The sequence below is a fragment of the Oncorhynchus tshawytscha genome, unplaced genomic scaffold, assembly GCF_018296145.1.
Source record: "Oncorhynchus tshawytscha isolate Ot180627B unplaced genomic scaffold, Otsh_v2.0 Un_contig_2847_pilon_pilon, whole genome shotgun sequence".
In the NCBI taxonomy this organism is placed as follows: domain Eukaryota; kingdom Metazoa; phylum Chordata; class Actinopteri; order Salmoniformes; family Salmonidae; genus Oncorhynchus; species Oncorhynchus tshawytscha.
The window spans coordinates 37,979-52,947 of record NW_024609148.1 but is presented as its reverse complement, the minus strand read 5'-3'; the positions used below and the strand labels follow the sequence as shown (position 1 = coordinate 52,947).

At 44.4% G+C, this 14,969-nt stretch overlaps 2 protein-coding genes across 3 annotated transcripts in view; one reads left to right on the top strand and one right to left on the bottom strand.

Moving 5' to 3' along the window:
* The window catches only part of LOC112240942, a 28,836-nt gene extending 14,788 nt beyond the window's left edge, over positions 1-14,048 (top strand). The window contains exons 2-5 of one of the 2 annotated variants that reach the window (XM_042314343.1): positions 12,745-13,134; positions 13,271-13,396; positions 13,583-13,659; positions 13,882-14,048. In XM_042314343.1, coding sequence (XP_042170277.1) covers positions 12,745-13,134; positions 13,271-13,396; positions 13,583-13,659; positions 13,882-14,007 — 719 coding nt within the window. In that variant the 3' untranslated portion in view covers positions 14,008-14,048. The remainder of the gene's footprint in view (positions 1-12,744; positions 13,135-13,270; positions 13,397-13,582; positions 13,660-13,881) is intronic. The other variant, XM_042314344.1, reaches the window with a different exon arrangement.
* On the bottom strand, positions 1,531-3,663 carry LOC121844337. The gene is made up of 5 exons (XM_042314342.1): positions 3,539-3,663; positions 2,785-3,171; positions 2,346-2,495; positions 2,067-2,143; positions 1,531-1,825 (listed from the first exon to the last, which is right to left on the bottom strand). Exons 1-5 carry the CDS (start codon positions 3,660-3,662, stop codon positions 1,700-1,702), a joined length of 864 nt encoding a protein of 287 aa, XP_042170276.1. The 5' UTR covers position 3,663; the 3' UTR covers positions 1,531-1,699.
* Positions 14,049-14,969: the final 921 nt, after the last annotated feature.

Genomic DNA, 14,969 nt, shown 5'->3' with positions numbered 1-14,969 from the left:
TTAACATGGAGGAGACTGTTCTAACATGTGTAGTTAACATGGAGGAGACTCTAACATGGAGGAGACTGTAGTTAACATGGAGGAGACTGTAGTTAACATGGAGACCTATGTAGTTAACATGGAGGAGACTGTAGGGCATCATTTCAAACAGAATGGACTGACCTTGACATTGAGGAGACTGTAGGGTATTATTTCCCAAACTTGGTCCTGGGGACCCCAAGAAGTGCCTGTGCCACCTACTTAGCCTATAAAATGTTGAGTGTTCGAACAGCCATCAAAACCCTAACCCAAATTTAAAATGCAACTTAAATATTTTGTTTGTCATAATATGTCCACAAACTCTTCTGAACTGTTTCCTCTGGGAAGCATGCGGACACCTTTGGCCTCCTACTAAGCCTATAAACCACACCTACTAACCTATAAGCCACACCCACTAACCTATAAGCCACACCTACTAACCTATAAGCCACACCCCCAAACACAGACCTTCCTGAGAGGTTGCTGGAGCCTCGTCAGACTGAATGACATGACATTGAACTGGAAGAGACCATAGTGTCCTCAACTCTGGTCCTCCCAGCCAGTTCCACTGTGTTGTTTCACTGTTTCCTTCTTTCTAATCAGGGATTGGTTAAGACCTGTGATACCAGGTGGGTGGAATTAATGATCAGGTAGAACAGAGAACCAGCAGGCTAAGAACCTCATAGGGTCAGAGTTCAATACCCCTGACATAGTGGGAGAGAATTAAATAATGAAATAAAATCTAATGAAACTGAATCAATATTTATTGAGAATTACTTTTAACACACATCAATAAACTTCACACATGAATTACAATGATAAACCAACAATGAAACTTCCAAACTGAAACTATATCAAAAGATATTGAAATATATTCCCTGAGCTTAAAAACAACATTTTAAAATAACTATTGTTATTATATTAAAAGGTAAATTGCGTGAATGAAAGAATACAGACGACAGTAAAAAATATACGAGTACAAAAACATAATAACTGATACAATCACAGCTGTAATACCTTGTCCTCCCTGATCAATAATGGTATTGGTTTCACTCTGTTGGTATTGATGACTGTTATTGGTTTCACTCTGTTGGTATTGATGACTGTTATTGGTTTCACTCTGTTGGTATTGATGACTGTTATAGGTTTCACTCTGTTGGTATTGATGACTGTTATAGGTTTCACTCTGCTGGTATTGATGACTGTTATTGGTTTCACTCTGCTGGTATTGATGACTGTTATTGGTTTCACTCTGTTGGTATTGATGGATGGTATAGGTCTCACTCTGCTGGTATTGATGGATGGTATAGGTCTCACTCTGCTGGTATTGATGGATGGTATAGGTCTCACTCTGCTGGTATCTGATGGTCTCATTGATGGATGGTATAGGTCTCACTCTGCTGGTATTGATGGATGGTATAGGTCTCACTCTGCTGGTATTGGTCTCATGGTATGGTATAGGTCTCACTCTGCTGGTATTGATGGATGGTATAGGTCTCACTCTGCTGGTATTGATGACTGGTATAGGTCTCACTCTGCTGGTATTGATGGATGGTATAGGTCTCACTCTGCTGGTATTGATGACTGGTATAGGTCTCACTCTGCTGGTATTGATAGCTGGTATTGGTCTTAATAGCTGGTATAGGTCTCACACTGCTGGTATTGATAGCTTGTATATGTCTCACACTCTGCTGGTATTGATGGCTGAGTAGGTACTGAAGTCAGAGTTCTTGATTGTCTTCTTCTTCTTTGGTCTCCTCTGTCCCTGACGGATATCCAACGAGGCGTAACACAGGTCTCCTTCCTCCTGAGAGAGAGAGAGAGAGAGAGACAGAAAATGAAGCAGAGAGAGAGAGATTATTTAAATATTCTGTTAATATTATTGAAATATAAACATTAATATTATACAATATGTTTTGTTGCTATCTATCTTCTGTTTTTAATTATTATAAATGCCATTGAAAACATAGTATGTGAATAGGGTTACGTTTCCAAACACGTGGACTCCAAATCAAGATGGCCACCCAAAATAAAACTACAACACCCACTCTGACTGTAGTCTGCTCTCTGCTGTCACTTCCCCTGGTGGTCGTCCTGTTCAGAGGAACCTGAGTCTCAGTTGGAGCTGCAGAGGAAGAGTTATCAACATTAAAACACCAAGTTGGAGGTGAAAATAGGACATATCAGTTAAAAGTTAGTAGATGTTTACACATTGTTGTTAAAATCGTAGGTAATTATTTAAATAATATGTTAGACTGATGAGTATTACCCAGACTTAAAACATGAATGTTTGAATAAGTGAATCCTGACTGAGGGAGTGAGTTTACCTGTTGTTCTGCAGAAGGAGTAGACACAGGCAGAGGAGAGGAGAGAGGAGAGGAGAGCAGACACAGGACACAGACTGAACAGCAACATCCAACACAGACCACAGTCTACAGGAGGAGGGGAGGAGGAGGAGGACTCAGGAGGACTGACGTCTGGACACAACATTAAACAGAAACAGAACTGCACTATTAGAAACAATCAGACCTTCTCAATAATATATTGTTAATCATGACTCTTGGTTGTTTAAACATGAATTTGAGGAGACATTTGATGAGTTTAGATTAGTCTCAGAGGGTTCATTCAAAATAAGTTGCATTCTTTGGCGTTCCTTCCAACTCAACCTCTCGTTAAAAAGGAACCCAGACACACCAATACTAATACAATATGAATAACACCAAAGATACAGACAGAAGATAAAGACAGAATTATAACTGTTCTTACCAAGTGAAATCCTAGTGGTGATGTTTCCATAGTGGTTCAACTCTTTCTGTTCAATTCCTCCTTTACCTCCATCATCCACTACCTGGTTCTCCTTAGTCCCACAGTAGTAGAGTCCCAGGTCAGATTCAGTGATGTTCTCAATCAGTAGATCATAGGAGTTGTTAGAGGGGTTCCATACCACATTATATCCAGGGGGAGAGATGTAACTAAACAACTTAGTTGAAATAACTAGAGGAGGCTGGTACTTGTGAGAACAGTTCCTATACCAGATAATGTGAACTCCAGTAGTTATGTTACAGTCACAGTAGAGAGTGATGTTGTCTCCTGGTCTGACTCTCAGCTCCTCCTCTGCTGCAGAGATCCCATCCTGACTGGAGGAAACAGCACCTACAGGTAGCAGAGGAACAGTGTTAGGATGAACTGACTGGAGGAAACAGCACCTACAGGTAGCAGAGGAACAGTGTTAGGATGAACTGACTGGAGGAAACAGCACCTACAGGTAGCAGAGGAACAGTGTTAGGATGAACTGACTGGAGGAAACAGCACCTACAGGGAGCAGAGGAGCAGTGTTCGGATGAATCACAGAATGTCACTTTGACATCATAAACTTCTCATCATGAAAATATTAACGTCATGTCTTTACCACAGTCATCACAACATCACAATAATAACATAACAAATCTGTTCAACCATAAAACCACATCTTGTAATCATCTATCATCCAGCTATAAGGCCCAGTAAAAAAGTTACTCACATAAGAATGTAATCAGAGCGACACACAGCCTGTCCATCTCGTGGTCTGATGGTCTGATGGTGACTGTCAGAGAGTCGCTGGGTCTTTGAGTAACAAGGTCTTTGCTGCGTATTTCCGTGTTCATGACTAGATGTACTTTACCATGAAAGGACATACGAGCAGCGATTGGTTCGAAAGTTTTCAGCTCGAGTGGAAACCCATATTGTTTTCAGCTCGAGGTCCTTTTCTTGAGCAACACTGAAACCCATCTTTTTATTGTGACAGGAAGAGGAGGGCCTAAAGTTGGCCAATCAGCTTTAGTCAGAATGCATCAAACCTGTAGTTTACTGCATTAGAATAACAGTAGAAATCCCGAGCCAGTCGATATGAACTAGTTATGATGTCATCTAGTTTAGGGGGTGTGACTTTTAGAGACTGACGTCTCGGTCCCTCTTTAAACAGGAACAGACCGTTGTTGTGGTCCTGTGGTTCACACCACAACACTGTTGTCATGGAGACCCACGAGGTCACAGGACACAACATGACTAGAGATTCTGAATCTATGTAACTTTTCATGATGGATCTTTGAATTTAAAACACTTAACTACGGTGGAGATAATAGTTAACTACAATACCCAAGATGCATTGGAGTATGTGCTATATACCCAGTGTTAAACAGTACTTTTCACTCCATCTGATGAATGATCTCTGTGTTTATCAATGAACAGTGGCCCATAGGTTAACATCCACACTCTGGTCAGTATGTGTGAAGGGGAGAGATTTATGTGACAGATTAACTTGTAATAACAATGTTTGGACTCTCTTCCTCAGGCTGAATGACATCACCATGGCAACAACAACAGGAAGTCAGTGTGTGTTTCCTGTGTACTGAGTGTGTCTTCTCAGCCAATCAGTGACTAGCTCTTATATGAGTACTGTAATGCCAACATCATAATATCAGACTGAGGGGTTAAGGGGGGCCTGTGTTTCAGGTCTGTAGGGGAGGACTGAGGGGTTAAGGGGGAACTGGGTTTCAGGTCTGAGGGGTTTAGAGGGGCCTGGTTTCAGGTCTGAGGGGAGGACTGAGGGGTTTAGGGGGGCCTGGGATTCAGGTCTGAGGGGAGGACTGAGGGGTTTAGGGGGCCTGGGTTTCAGGTCTGAGGGGAGGACGGAGGGGTTTAGGGGGAACTGGGTTTCAGGTCTGAGGGGTTTAGAGGGGCCTGGTTTCAGGTCTGAGGGGAGGACTGAGGGGTTTAGGGGGCCTGGGTTTCAGGTCTGAGGGGTTATGGGGGGGTTGGGTTTCAGGTCTGAGGGGAGGACTGAGGGGTTAGGGGGGGTTATGGTTTTCAGGTCTGAGGGGAGGACTGAGGGGTTAAACTTTTTCAGGTCTGGGGGAGGACTGGGGGTTATTGGTTTCAGGTCTGAGGGGAGGACTGAGGGGTTAAATGGTTTCAGGTCTGAGGGGAGGACTGAGGGGTTAAATGGTGTCTGATATCTTCTTGTCACGTGTTAACTGGTTTCCAGGTCTGAGGGGAGGACTGTGGCCCTGGTTTCCAGGTCTGTGGGTGTGTGTGGGTTTAGGGTGTTGGTCTGAGTGTGAGTGACTGAGTGTGTGTGTGTGTGTGTGGGATTCAGGTGTGAGGGTGTGTGTGGTGTTGCATGTATTACCTCTGCCTGGTCTGTCCTCTGGAGGACTGAGGGGTGGGTGCTTTGCTATTCAGACCTGCAGAAACCACTATTGTTTTCCATCACAGTCACACGTCACTTGGTCACCTACTGTGGCTTAATGCTGGTGTGTGTGTGTGTGTGTGAGGGGAGACCAGACAGAGAGAGAGATGGGGGCTATTCAGAGAGAGGGAGGGAGGGGTTAGGTGGAGTAAGAGAGAGTGATGGAGCAGGAGTCAGAGAGAGAGAGAGGGCTACTGTGATTACACTGGTACTGACAGACCCAGCTATGATCTGAGGGGACTGACAGACCCACTGACAGAGAGCTACTGACAGGGCCCAGCTACTCTGATACTGTTACTGACAGACCCAGCTACTCTGATACTGTTACTGACAGACCCAGCTACTCTGATACTGTTACTGACAGACCCAGCTACTCTGATACTGTTACTGACAGACCCAGCTACTCTGATACTGTTACTGACAGACCCAGCTACTCTGATACTGTTACTGACAGACCCAGCTACTCTGATACTGTTACTGACAGACCCAGCTACTCTGATAGTGTGTTACTGACAGACCCAGCTACTCTGATACTGTTACTGACAGACAGACCCAGCTACTCTGATACTGTTACTGACAGACCCAGCTACTCTGATACTGTTACTGACAGACCCAGCTACTCTGATACTGTTACTGATACTGTTACAGACCCAGCTACTCTGATACTGTTACTGACAGACCCAGCTACTCTGATACTGTTACTGACAGACCCAGCTACTCTGATACTGTTACTGACAGACCCAGCTACTCTGATACTGTTACTGACAGACCCAGCTACTCTGATACTGTTACTGACAGACCCAGCTACTCTGATACTGTTACTGACAGACCCAGCTACTCTGATACTGTTACTGACAGACCCAGCTACTCTGATACTGTTACTGACAGACCCAGCTACTCTGATACTGTTACTGACAGACCCAGCTACTCTGATACTGTTACTGACAGACCCAGCTACTCTGATACTGTTACTGACAGACCCAGCTACTCTGATACTGTTACTGTTACTGACAGACCCAGCTACTCTGATACTGTTACAGACCCAGCTACTCTGACAGACCCAGCTACTCTGATACTGTACTCTGATACTGACAGACCCAGCTAGCTCTGATACTGTTACTGACAGACCCAGCTACTCTGATACTGTTACTGACAGACCCAGCTACTCTGATACTGTTACTGACAGACCCAGCTACTCTGATACTGTTACTGACAGACCCAGCTACTCTGATACTGTTACTGACAGACCCAGCTACTCTGATACTGTTACTGACAGACCCAGCTACTCTGATACTGTTACTGACAGACCCAGCTACTCTGATACTGTTACTGACAGACCCCAGCTACTCTGATACTGTTACTGACAGACCCAGCTACTCTGATACTGTTACTGACAGACCCAGCTACTCTGATACTGTTACTGACAGACCCAGCTACTCTGATACTGTTACTGACAGACCCAGCTACTCTGATACTGTTACTGACAGACCCAGCTACTCTGGTACTGTTACTGACAGACCCAGCTACTCTGGTACTGACAGACCCAGCTACTGACAGACCCAGCTACTCTGATACTGTTACTGACAGACCCAGCTACTCTGATACTGTTACTGACAGACCCAGCTACTCTGATACTGTTACTGACAGACCCAGCTACTCTGATACTGTTACTGACAGACCCAGCTACTCTGATACTGTTACTGACAGACCCAGCTACTCTGATACTGTTACTGACAGACCCAGCTACTCTGATACTGTTACTGACAGACCCAGCTACTCTGATACTGTTACTGACAGACCCAGCTACTCTGATACTGTTGATACTGACAGACCCAGCTACTCTGATACTGTTACTGACAGACCCAGCTACTCTGATACTGTTACTGACAGACCCAGCTACTCTGATACTGTTACTGACAGACCCAGCTACTCTGATACTGTTACTGACAGACCCAGCTACTCTGATACTGTTACTGACAGACCCAGCTACTCTGATACTGTTACTGACAGACCCAGCTACTCTGATACTGTTACTGACAGACCCTCTGCCCCTCAGACCTGAAACCCAGGCCCCACCTTAACCCCTCAGTCCCCCCCTCAGACCTGAAACCCAGGCCCACCCTTAACCCCTCAGACCTGAAACCCAGGCCCCCCTTAACCCCTCAGTCCTCCCCTCAGACCTGAAACCCAGGCCCCACCTTAACCCCTCAGACCTGAAACCCAGGCCCCCCCTTAACCCCTCCCTACAGAGCAGCAGCACTAGCTGAGTAAACCACAGCTACACAAAAAGGACTCGGCATACATATGCAATCATCATATGCACACCCTCACACAGTACACAGGAAACCCACACTGACTTCCTGTTGCCGTTGCCATGGTGTTGCTAAACTTTCACACTGAGTGAATTTCTCACTCTGTCTCGGTCCTATTTGTTGTCCTACTACTCCTGAATAAAAAGAGATTGTTTGATACAGAAATACATCCACAAAGACAAAGAACTACATTTGGTTTAGCTGTTAAAATACATCTGGCTTGGATGTACCGTCTCATCCAGAGCATCATGGTCATTGTAGTTTCTGGTTGTAGTTTCTGGCTACCTGGTTGTTTCAAGTGGAGATGAAGTGGGTGTCTCACTGAGGGAGGTCTGAATACCTAGAAATTAAGTTTCTGGTTAACATGACAGTGTCAACACAGCTGCTGGTCTTAAATCCTCTATCACATGGTTATTGTAGTTTCTGGTCATTTATATCCCCTCTAGCTTGAGAATCACGACAAGGAGGTTCCTGTTTCAGTCACGTCTGTCACCACGTTCCAATAGGTCAAACAAAAACAGCCCAATGATTGGTTGAGAAATAGTCCCTCCCACAATGCAGGGTTATGGTTTCATGGTCCAGTTGGTTTCTGAAGCAACTGACAGCGACTTCAAACATCTGCATGGTGTTTGACCACATGGTTTTAGTCAAGTCACATGATAGGCATCTGTCTCATGATAGGCCTCTGTCTCAAGATAGGTCTCTGTCTCAAGATAGGTCTCTGTCTCAAGATAGGTCTCTGTCTCAAGATAGGCCTCTGTCTCAAGATAGGCCTCTGTCTCAAGATAGGCCTCTGTCTCAAGATAGGTCTCTGTCGTCTCAAGATACAAAACAGCCCAATGATTGGTTGAGAAATAGTCCTCTGTCTCAAGATAGGCCTCTGTCTCAAGATAGGGCTCTGTCTCAAGATAGCAACTGCAGCGACTTCATCAACATCTGCATGACCTTTGACCACATGGTTTTAGTCAAGTCACATGATAGGCCTCTGTCTCATGATAGGCCTCTGTCTCAAGATAGGTCTCTGTCTCATGATAGGCCTCTGTCTCAAGATAGGTCTCTGTCTCAAGATAGGCCTCTGTCTCAAGATAGGTCTCTGTCTCAAGATAGGTCTCTGTCTCAAGATAGGTCTCTGTCTCATGATAGGTCTCTGTCTCAAGATAGGTCTCTGTCTCAAGATAGGCCTCTGTCTCAAGATAGGCCTCTGTCTCAAGATAGGTCTCTGTCTCAAGATAGGTCTCTATCTCAAGATAGGTCTCTGTCTCATGATAGGCCTCTGTCTCAAGACAGGTCTTTGTCTCAAGATAGTCCTCTGTCTCAAGATAGGCCTCTGTCTCAAGACAGGTCTCTGTGTCAAGATAGGCATCTGTCTCATGATAGGCCTCTGTCTCAAGATAGGTCTCTTTCTCAAGATAGGCCTCTGTCTCATGATAGGTCTCTGTCTCATGATATGTCTCTGTCTCAAGATAGGTCTCTGTCTCATGATAGGCCTCTGTCTCATGATAGGCCTATGTCTCAAGGTAGGTCTCTGTCTCATGATAGGCCTCTGTCTCAAGACAGGTCTCTTTCTCAAGATAGGTCTCTGTCTCATGATAGGCCTCTTCTCAACATCTGCATGATACCACATGGTTTTAGTCTCATGATAGGCCTCTGTCTCATGATCAGTAGGTCTCTGTCTCAAGATAGGTCTCTGTCTCATGATAGGCCTCTGTCTCAAGATAGGTCTCTGTCTCAAGATAGGTCTCTGTCTCAAGATAGGTCTCTGTCTCAAGATGGTCTCTGTCTCAGGGTCTCTGTCTCAAGATAGGTCTCTGTCTCAAGATAGGTCTCTGTCTCAAGATAGGTCTCTGTCTCAAGATAGGAAATCTCTGTCTCAAGATAGGTCTCTCAAGATAGGTCTCTGTCTCATGATAGGTCAATAGGTCAAGATAGGTCTCTGTCTCAAGATAGGTCTCTGTCTCAAGATAGGCCTCTGTCTCAAGATAGGTCTCTGTCTCAAGATAGGTCTCTGTCTCAAGATAGGCCTCTGTCTCAAGATTAGGTCTCTGTCTCATGATAGGCCTCTGTCTCAAGATAGGCCTCTGTCTCAAGATAGGTCTCTGTCTCAAGATAGGTCTCTGTCTCAAGATAGGTCTCTGTCTCAAGATAGGCCTCTGTCTCAAGATAGGTCTCTGTCTCAAGATAGGTCTCTTTCTCAAGATAGGTCTCTGTCTCATGATAGGCCTCTGTCTCAAGATAGTCTCTGTCTCTGTCTCTGTCTCATGATAGGCCTCTGTCTCATGATAGTCTCAAGATAGACCTCTGTCTCAAGATAGGTCTCTGTCTCAAGATAGGCCTCTGTCTCAAGTCTTCTCTGTCAAGGATCAAAGTGACATCAAAATTATTGTTTGGTTCTTCATGTTGTGTTTAATGATGTTGCAGTAGGTTGACTTTGACCATGTGCTGCTAGTTAGTCTGGTTACTAGTCCAACGCTCTAACCACTAGGCTACCCTGCCGCCCCATGTGCTGCTATTTAGGTGTTGCTATCTACAACGACCACCTCAAAGAAGCTGAATATTATCCTGTGACGTCATGTCGGTGTGAAACCTGTCCGATGCTAAACCCTCCCCTTCATGTCACACAGAAAGTGGACCACGAGCTGAAAACGTTCCACTCGATCGAACCAATCGCTGCTCGTATGTCCTTTCATGGTAAAGTACATCTAGTCATGAACACGGAAATACACAGCAAAGACCCAGCTACTCTCTGACAGTCACCATCACACCATCAGACCACCAGATGGACGGGCTGTGTGTTTCTCTCATCACTCTCTTGTGTAAGTAGCCTTTAGAATGAGTTTTACTGGGCCTCATAGCTGCACGATAGATCATCGTCTGATGTGGTTTTATACTTGTCTACATTTGTTAACCTAAACTCTTACAAAGAAGGGTTCCAAAGTGTTCTCCGTGTGTCCCCATAGGAGAACTCGTTTTGGTTCCATTTCCTCTTTGGAAGTGGCTCAATCTTGACCCCAAGGGGTATCTACCTAGAACCAAAAAGGTTTATTTGAAAGGTTCTCGTATGGGGACAGTTAAAGAACCCTTTGAGGTTCTAGATTGCACCTTTTTTACTTAGAGTGTAGTGTGTACGTGCTTTTTTTTTGCATCCTATCTTTGTCTATGGAGGATGATGGCATGCTATAGCTCTCTGTTGTTGCTACAGCTCTCTGTTGTTGCTACAGCTCTCTGTTGTTGCTACGGCTCTCTGTTGTTGCCATAGCTCTCTGCTGTTGCCATAGCTCTGTTGTTGCCACAGCTCTCTGTTGTTGCCATAGCTCTCTGTTGTTGCCACAGCTCTCTGTTGTTGCCACAGCTCTCTGTTGTTGCCATAGCTCTCTGTTGTTGCCATAGCTCTCTGTTGTTGCCATAGCTCTCTGTTGTTTCCATAGCTCTCTGTTGTTGCCATAGCTCTCTGTTGTTGCCATAGCTCTCTGTTGTGTTGTTGCCACAGCTCTCTGTTGTTGCCATAGCTCTCTGTTGTTGCCATAGCTCTCTGTTGTTGCCATAGCTCTCTGTTGTTGCCATAGCTCTCTGTTGTTGCCATAGCTCTCTGTTGTTGCCATCTCTGTTGCTCTCTGTTGTTGCCATAGCTCTCTGCCATAGTTGTTTGCCATAGCTCTCTGTTGTTGCCATAGCTCTCTGTTGTTGCCACAGCTCTGTTGTTGCCATAGCTCTGTTGTTGCCATAGCTCTCTGTTGTTGCCATAGCTCTCTGTTGTTGCCATAGCTCTCTGTTGTTGCTACGGCTCTCTGTTGTTGCCATAGCTCTGTTGTTGCCACAGCTCTCTGTTGTTGCTACAGCTCTCTGTTGTTGCTACAGCTCTCTGTTGTTGCTACGGCTCTCTGTTGTTGCCATAGCTCTCTGCTGTTGCCATAGCTCTGTTGTTGCCACAGCTCTCTGTTGTTGCCACACCTCTCTGTTGTTGCCATAGCTCTCTGTTGTTGCCACAGCTCTCTGTTGTTGCTAGGCTCTCTGTTGTTGCCATAGCTCTCTGTTGTTGCCATAGCTCTGTTGTTGCCATAGCTCTCTGTTGTTGCCATAGCTCTCTGTTGTTGCCATAGCTCTCTGTTGTTGCCATAGCTCTCTGTTGTTGCCACAGCTCTCTGTTGTTGCCACAGCTCTCTGTTGTTGCCATAGCTCTCTGTTGTTGCCATAGCTCTGTTGTTGCCATAGCTCTCTGTTGTTGCCATAGCTCTCTGTTGTTGCCATAGCTCTCTGTTGTTGCCATAGCTCTCTGCCATAGCTCTTGTTGCCATAGCTCTCTGTTGTTGCCATAGCTCTCTGTTGTTGCCATAGCTCTCTGTTGTTGCCATAGCTCTGTTGTTGCCATAGCTCTCTGTTGTTGCCATAGCTCTCTGTTGTTGCCATAGCTCTCTGTTGTTGCCATAGCTCTCTGTTGTTGCCATAGCTCTCTGTTGTTGCCATAGCTCTGCTCTCTGTTGTTGCCATAGCTCTGTTGTTGCCATAGCTCTCTGTTGTTGCCATAGCTCTCTGTTGTTGCCATAGCTCTCTGTTGTTGCCATAGCTCTCTGTTGTTGCCATAGCTCTCTGTTGTTGCCATAGCTCTCTGTTGTTGCCATAGCTCTCTGTTGTTGCCATAGCTCTCTGTTGTTGCCATAGCTCTCTGTTGTTGCCATAGCTCTCTGTTGTTGCCATAGCTCTCTGTTGTTGCCATAGCTCTCTGTTGTTGCCATAGCTCTCTGTTGTTGCCATAGCTCTCTGTTGTTGCCATAGCTCTCTGTTGTTGCCATAGCTTTGTTGTTGCCATAGCTTTGTTGTTGCCACAGCTCTCTGTTGTTGCCATAGCTCCCTATTGTCCTCTGATAGCTGTAGGTGCTGTTTCCTCTAGTCAGTTCATCCTAACACTGTTCCTCTGCTACCTGTAGGTGCTGTTTCCTCCAGTCAGTTCATCCTAACACTGTTCCTCTGCTACCTGTAGGTGCTGTTTCCTCCAGTCAGTTCATCCTAACACTGTTCCTCTGCTACCTGTAGGTGCTGTTTCCTCCAGTCAGTTCATCCTAACACTGTTCCTCTGCTACCTGTAGGTGCTGTTTCCTCCAGTCAGTTCATCCTAACACTGTTCCTCTGCTACCTGTAGGTGCTGTTTCCTCCAGTCAGTTCATCCTAACACTGTTCCTCTGCTACCTGTAGGTGCTGTTTCCTCCAGTCAGGATGGGATCTCTGCAGCAGAGGTAGAGCTGAGAGTCAGACCAGGAGACAACATCACTCTCTATAGTAACTGTAGAACAACAAGTGAAATGTACACAGTCTGGTTCAGGAATTGTTCTCATGAGCACCAGCCTCCTCTTGTTATTACATATTATAACCGTTTGTCATCTCATTTCCTCAATCCTCTCCCTCGGTATACAATGTTCTGGAACCACTATAACATGTCCTATGATCTACTGATTGAGAACATCACTGAATCTGACCTGGGACTCTACTACTGTGGGACTATAGAGAGAAATATGGAGAATGAGCAACGTATTGAACAGACAAATGTCTACCACTATGGACATGTCATGAGAAGGCTTTCATTTGGTAAAATCAAAATAGTTCTCTATTTATTTAATGGCTGTATATTTGGTTGCGGTATAGCATGTCTGGTTTCCTTGAATGAAAGGAGAATGAGCTCTATGATCATAGTCCTCCATTTATTCCTGTGTGTTTTGTTCAGATGCCAGAACACCTGATGTAGACTGTGGTCTGTGTTGGATGTTGCTGTTCAGTCTGTGTCCTGTGTCTGCTCTCCTCTCCTGTCTACTCTCCTTTGCCTGTTTCTACTCCTTCTGCAGAACAACAGGTAAACTGATCTCTGTCAGGATTCACTCTCTTTCAGTCTGGGTTTTCATAATCCAATTTATCTATTACTTAACTGTTTTATTAAACATTTTGACTACAGTATGTAAACATCTACTATATTTTAACTGATGTGTCCTAGTTTAACCTCCAACTTGTTGTTTTAATGGTGATAACTCTTCCTCTGCAGCTCCAACTGAGACTCAGGTTCCTCTGAACAGGACGACCACCAGGGGAAGTGACAGCAGAGAGCAGACTACAGTCAGAGTGGGTGTTGTAGTTTTATTCTGGGTAGCCATCTTGATTTGTAGTCCATGTGTTTGTCAACCCATCGAAAAAGCATTTTAATCGCATATAAAATAACGTAAAAAAAACATAAAATCATCAAAACATTTTTTATAATCTAAATGTATGTTGATATGTCAATAATATTAACCGATTATTAATAAAAGCCTGTCTATCTTTCCCATCTCTCTCTTTCTCTCTCAGGAGGACAGTGATGTGTGTTACGCCACAGTGGATATCCTTCAGGGACAGAGAAGAACAACGAAGATGAAGAAAGCCCAGAACTCTGACTTCAGTACCTACTCAGCCATCAATACCAGCAGAGAGTGAAACATATACCATCCATCAATACGAGCAGAGTGAGACCTATACCATCCATCAATACCAGCAGAGTGAGACCTATACCATCCATCAATACCAGCAGAGTGAGACCTATACCAGCCATCAATACCAGCAGAGTGAGACCTATACCATCCATCAATACCAGCAGAGTGAGACCTATACCATCCATCAATACCAGCAGAGTGAGACCTATACCATCCATCAATACCAGCAGAGTGTGAGACCTATACCAGCGATCAATACCAGCAGAGTGAGACCTATACCAGCCATCAATACCAACAGAGTGAGACCTATACCAGTCATCAATACCAGCAGAGTGAGACCTATACCAGTCATCAATACCAGCAGAGTGAGACCTATACCAGCCATCAATACCAACAGAGTGAGACCTATACCATCCATCAAAACCAGCAGAGTGAGACCTATACCAGCCATCAATACCAGCAGAGTGAGACCTATACCAGCCATCAATACCAACAGAGTGAGACCTATACCAGTTATCAATACCAGCAGTGTGAGACCTATACCAGCTATCAATACCAGAAGAGTGTGAGACCTATACCATCTATCAATACCAGAAGAGTGTGAGACCTATACCAGCTATCAATACCAGCAGAGTGTGAGACCTATACCATCAGTCAATGAGAGGACAAGATGTGACAACAACAGTTTTAATATTTTTATGAGTTACTGAATATTTTTTATAATTTTCAAACAAGTGTTTATTTTTTAACTTTCGTCTCTAACCTTTTCATAATAATAACAATAGTGAACTAGATAATGTTTTTATGCTCAGGGAATATGGTTAAATAGTTCTTGTTTTTGTTTTAGTTTGTAATTGTAGTTGAGAAAGTTCATTGTATTTCATTTGTAAGTGTATTGGTATGTGTTAATGTAGCTGAATAAATACTGATTAATTTTAATTAGATTTTATTTAATTATTTATTTCT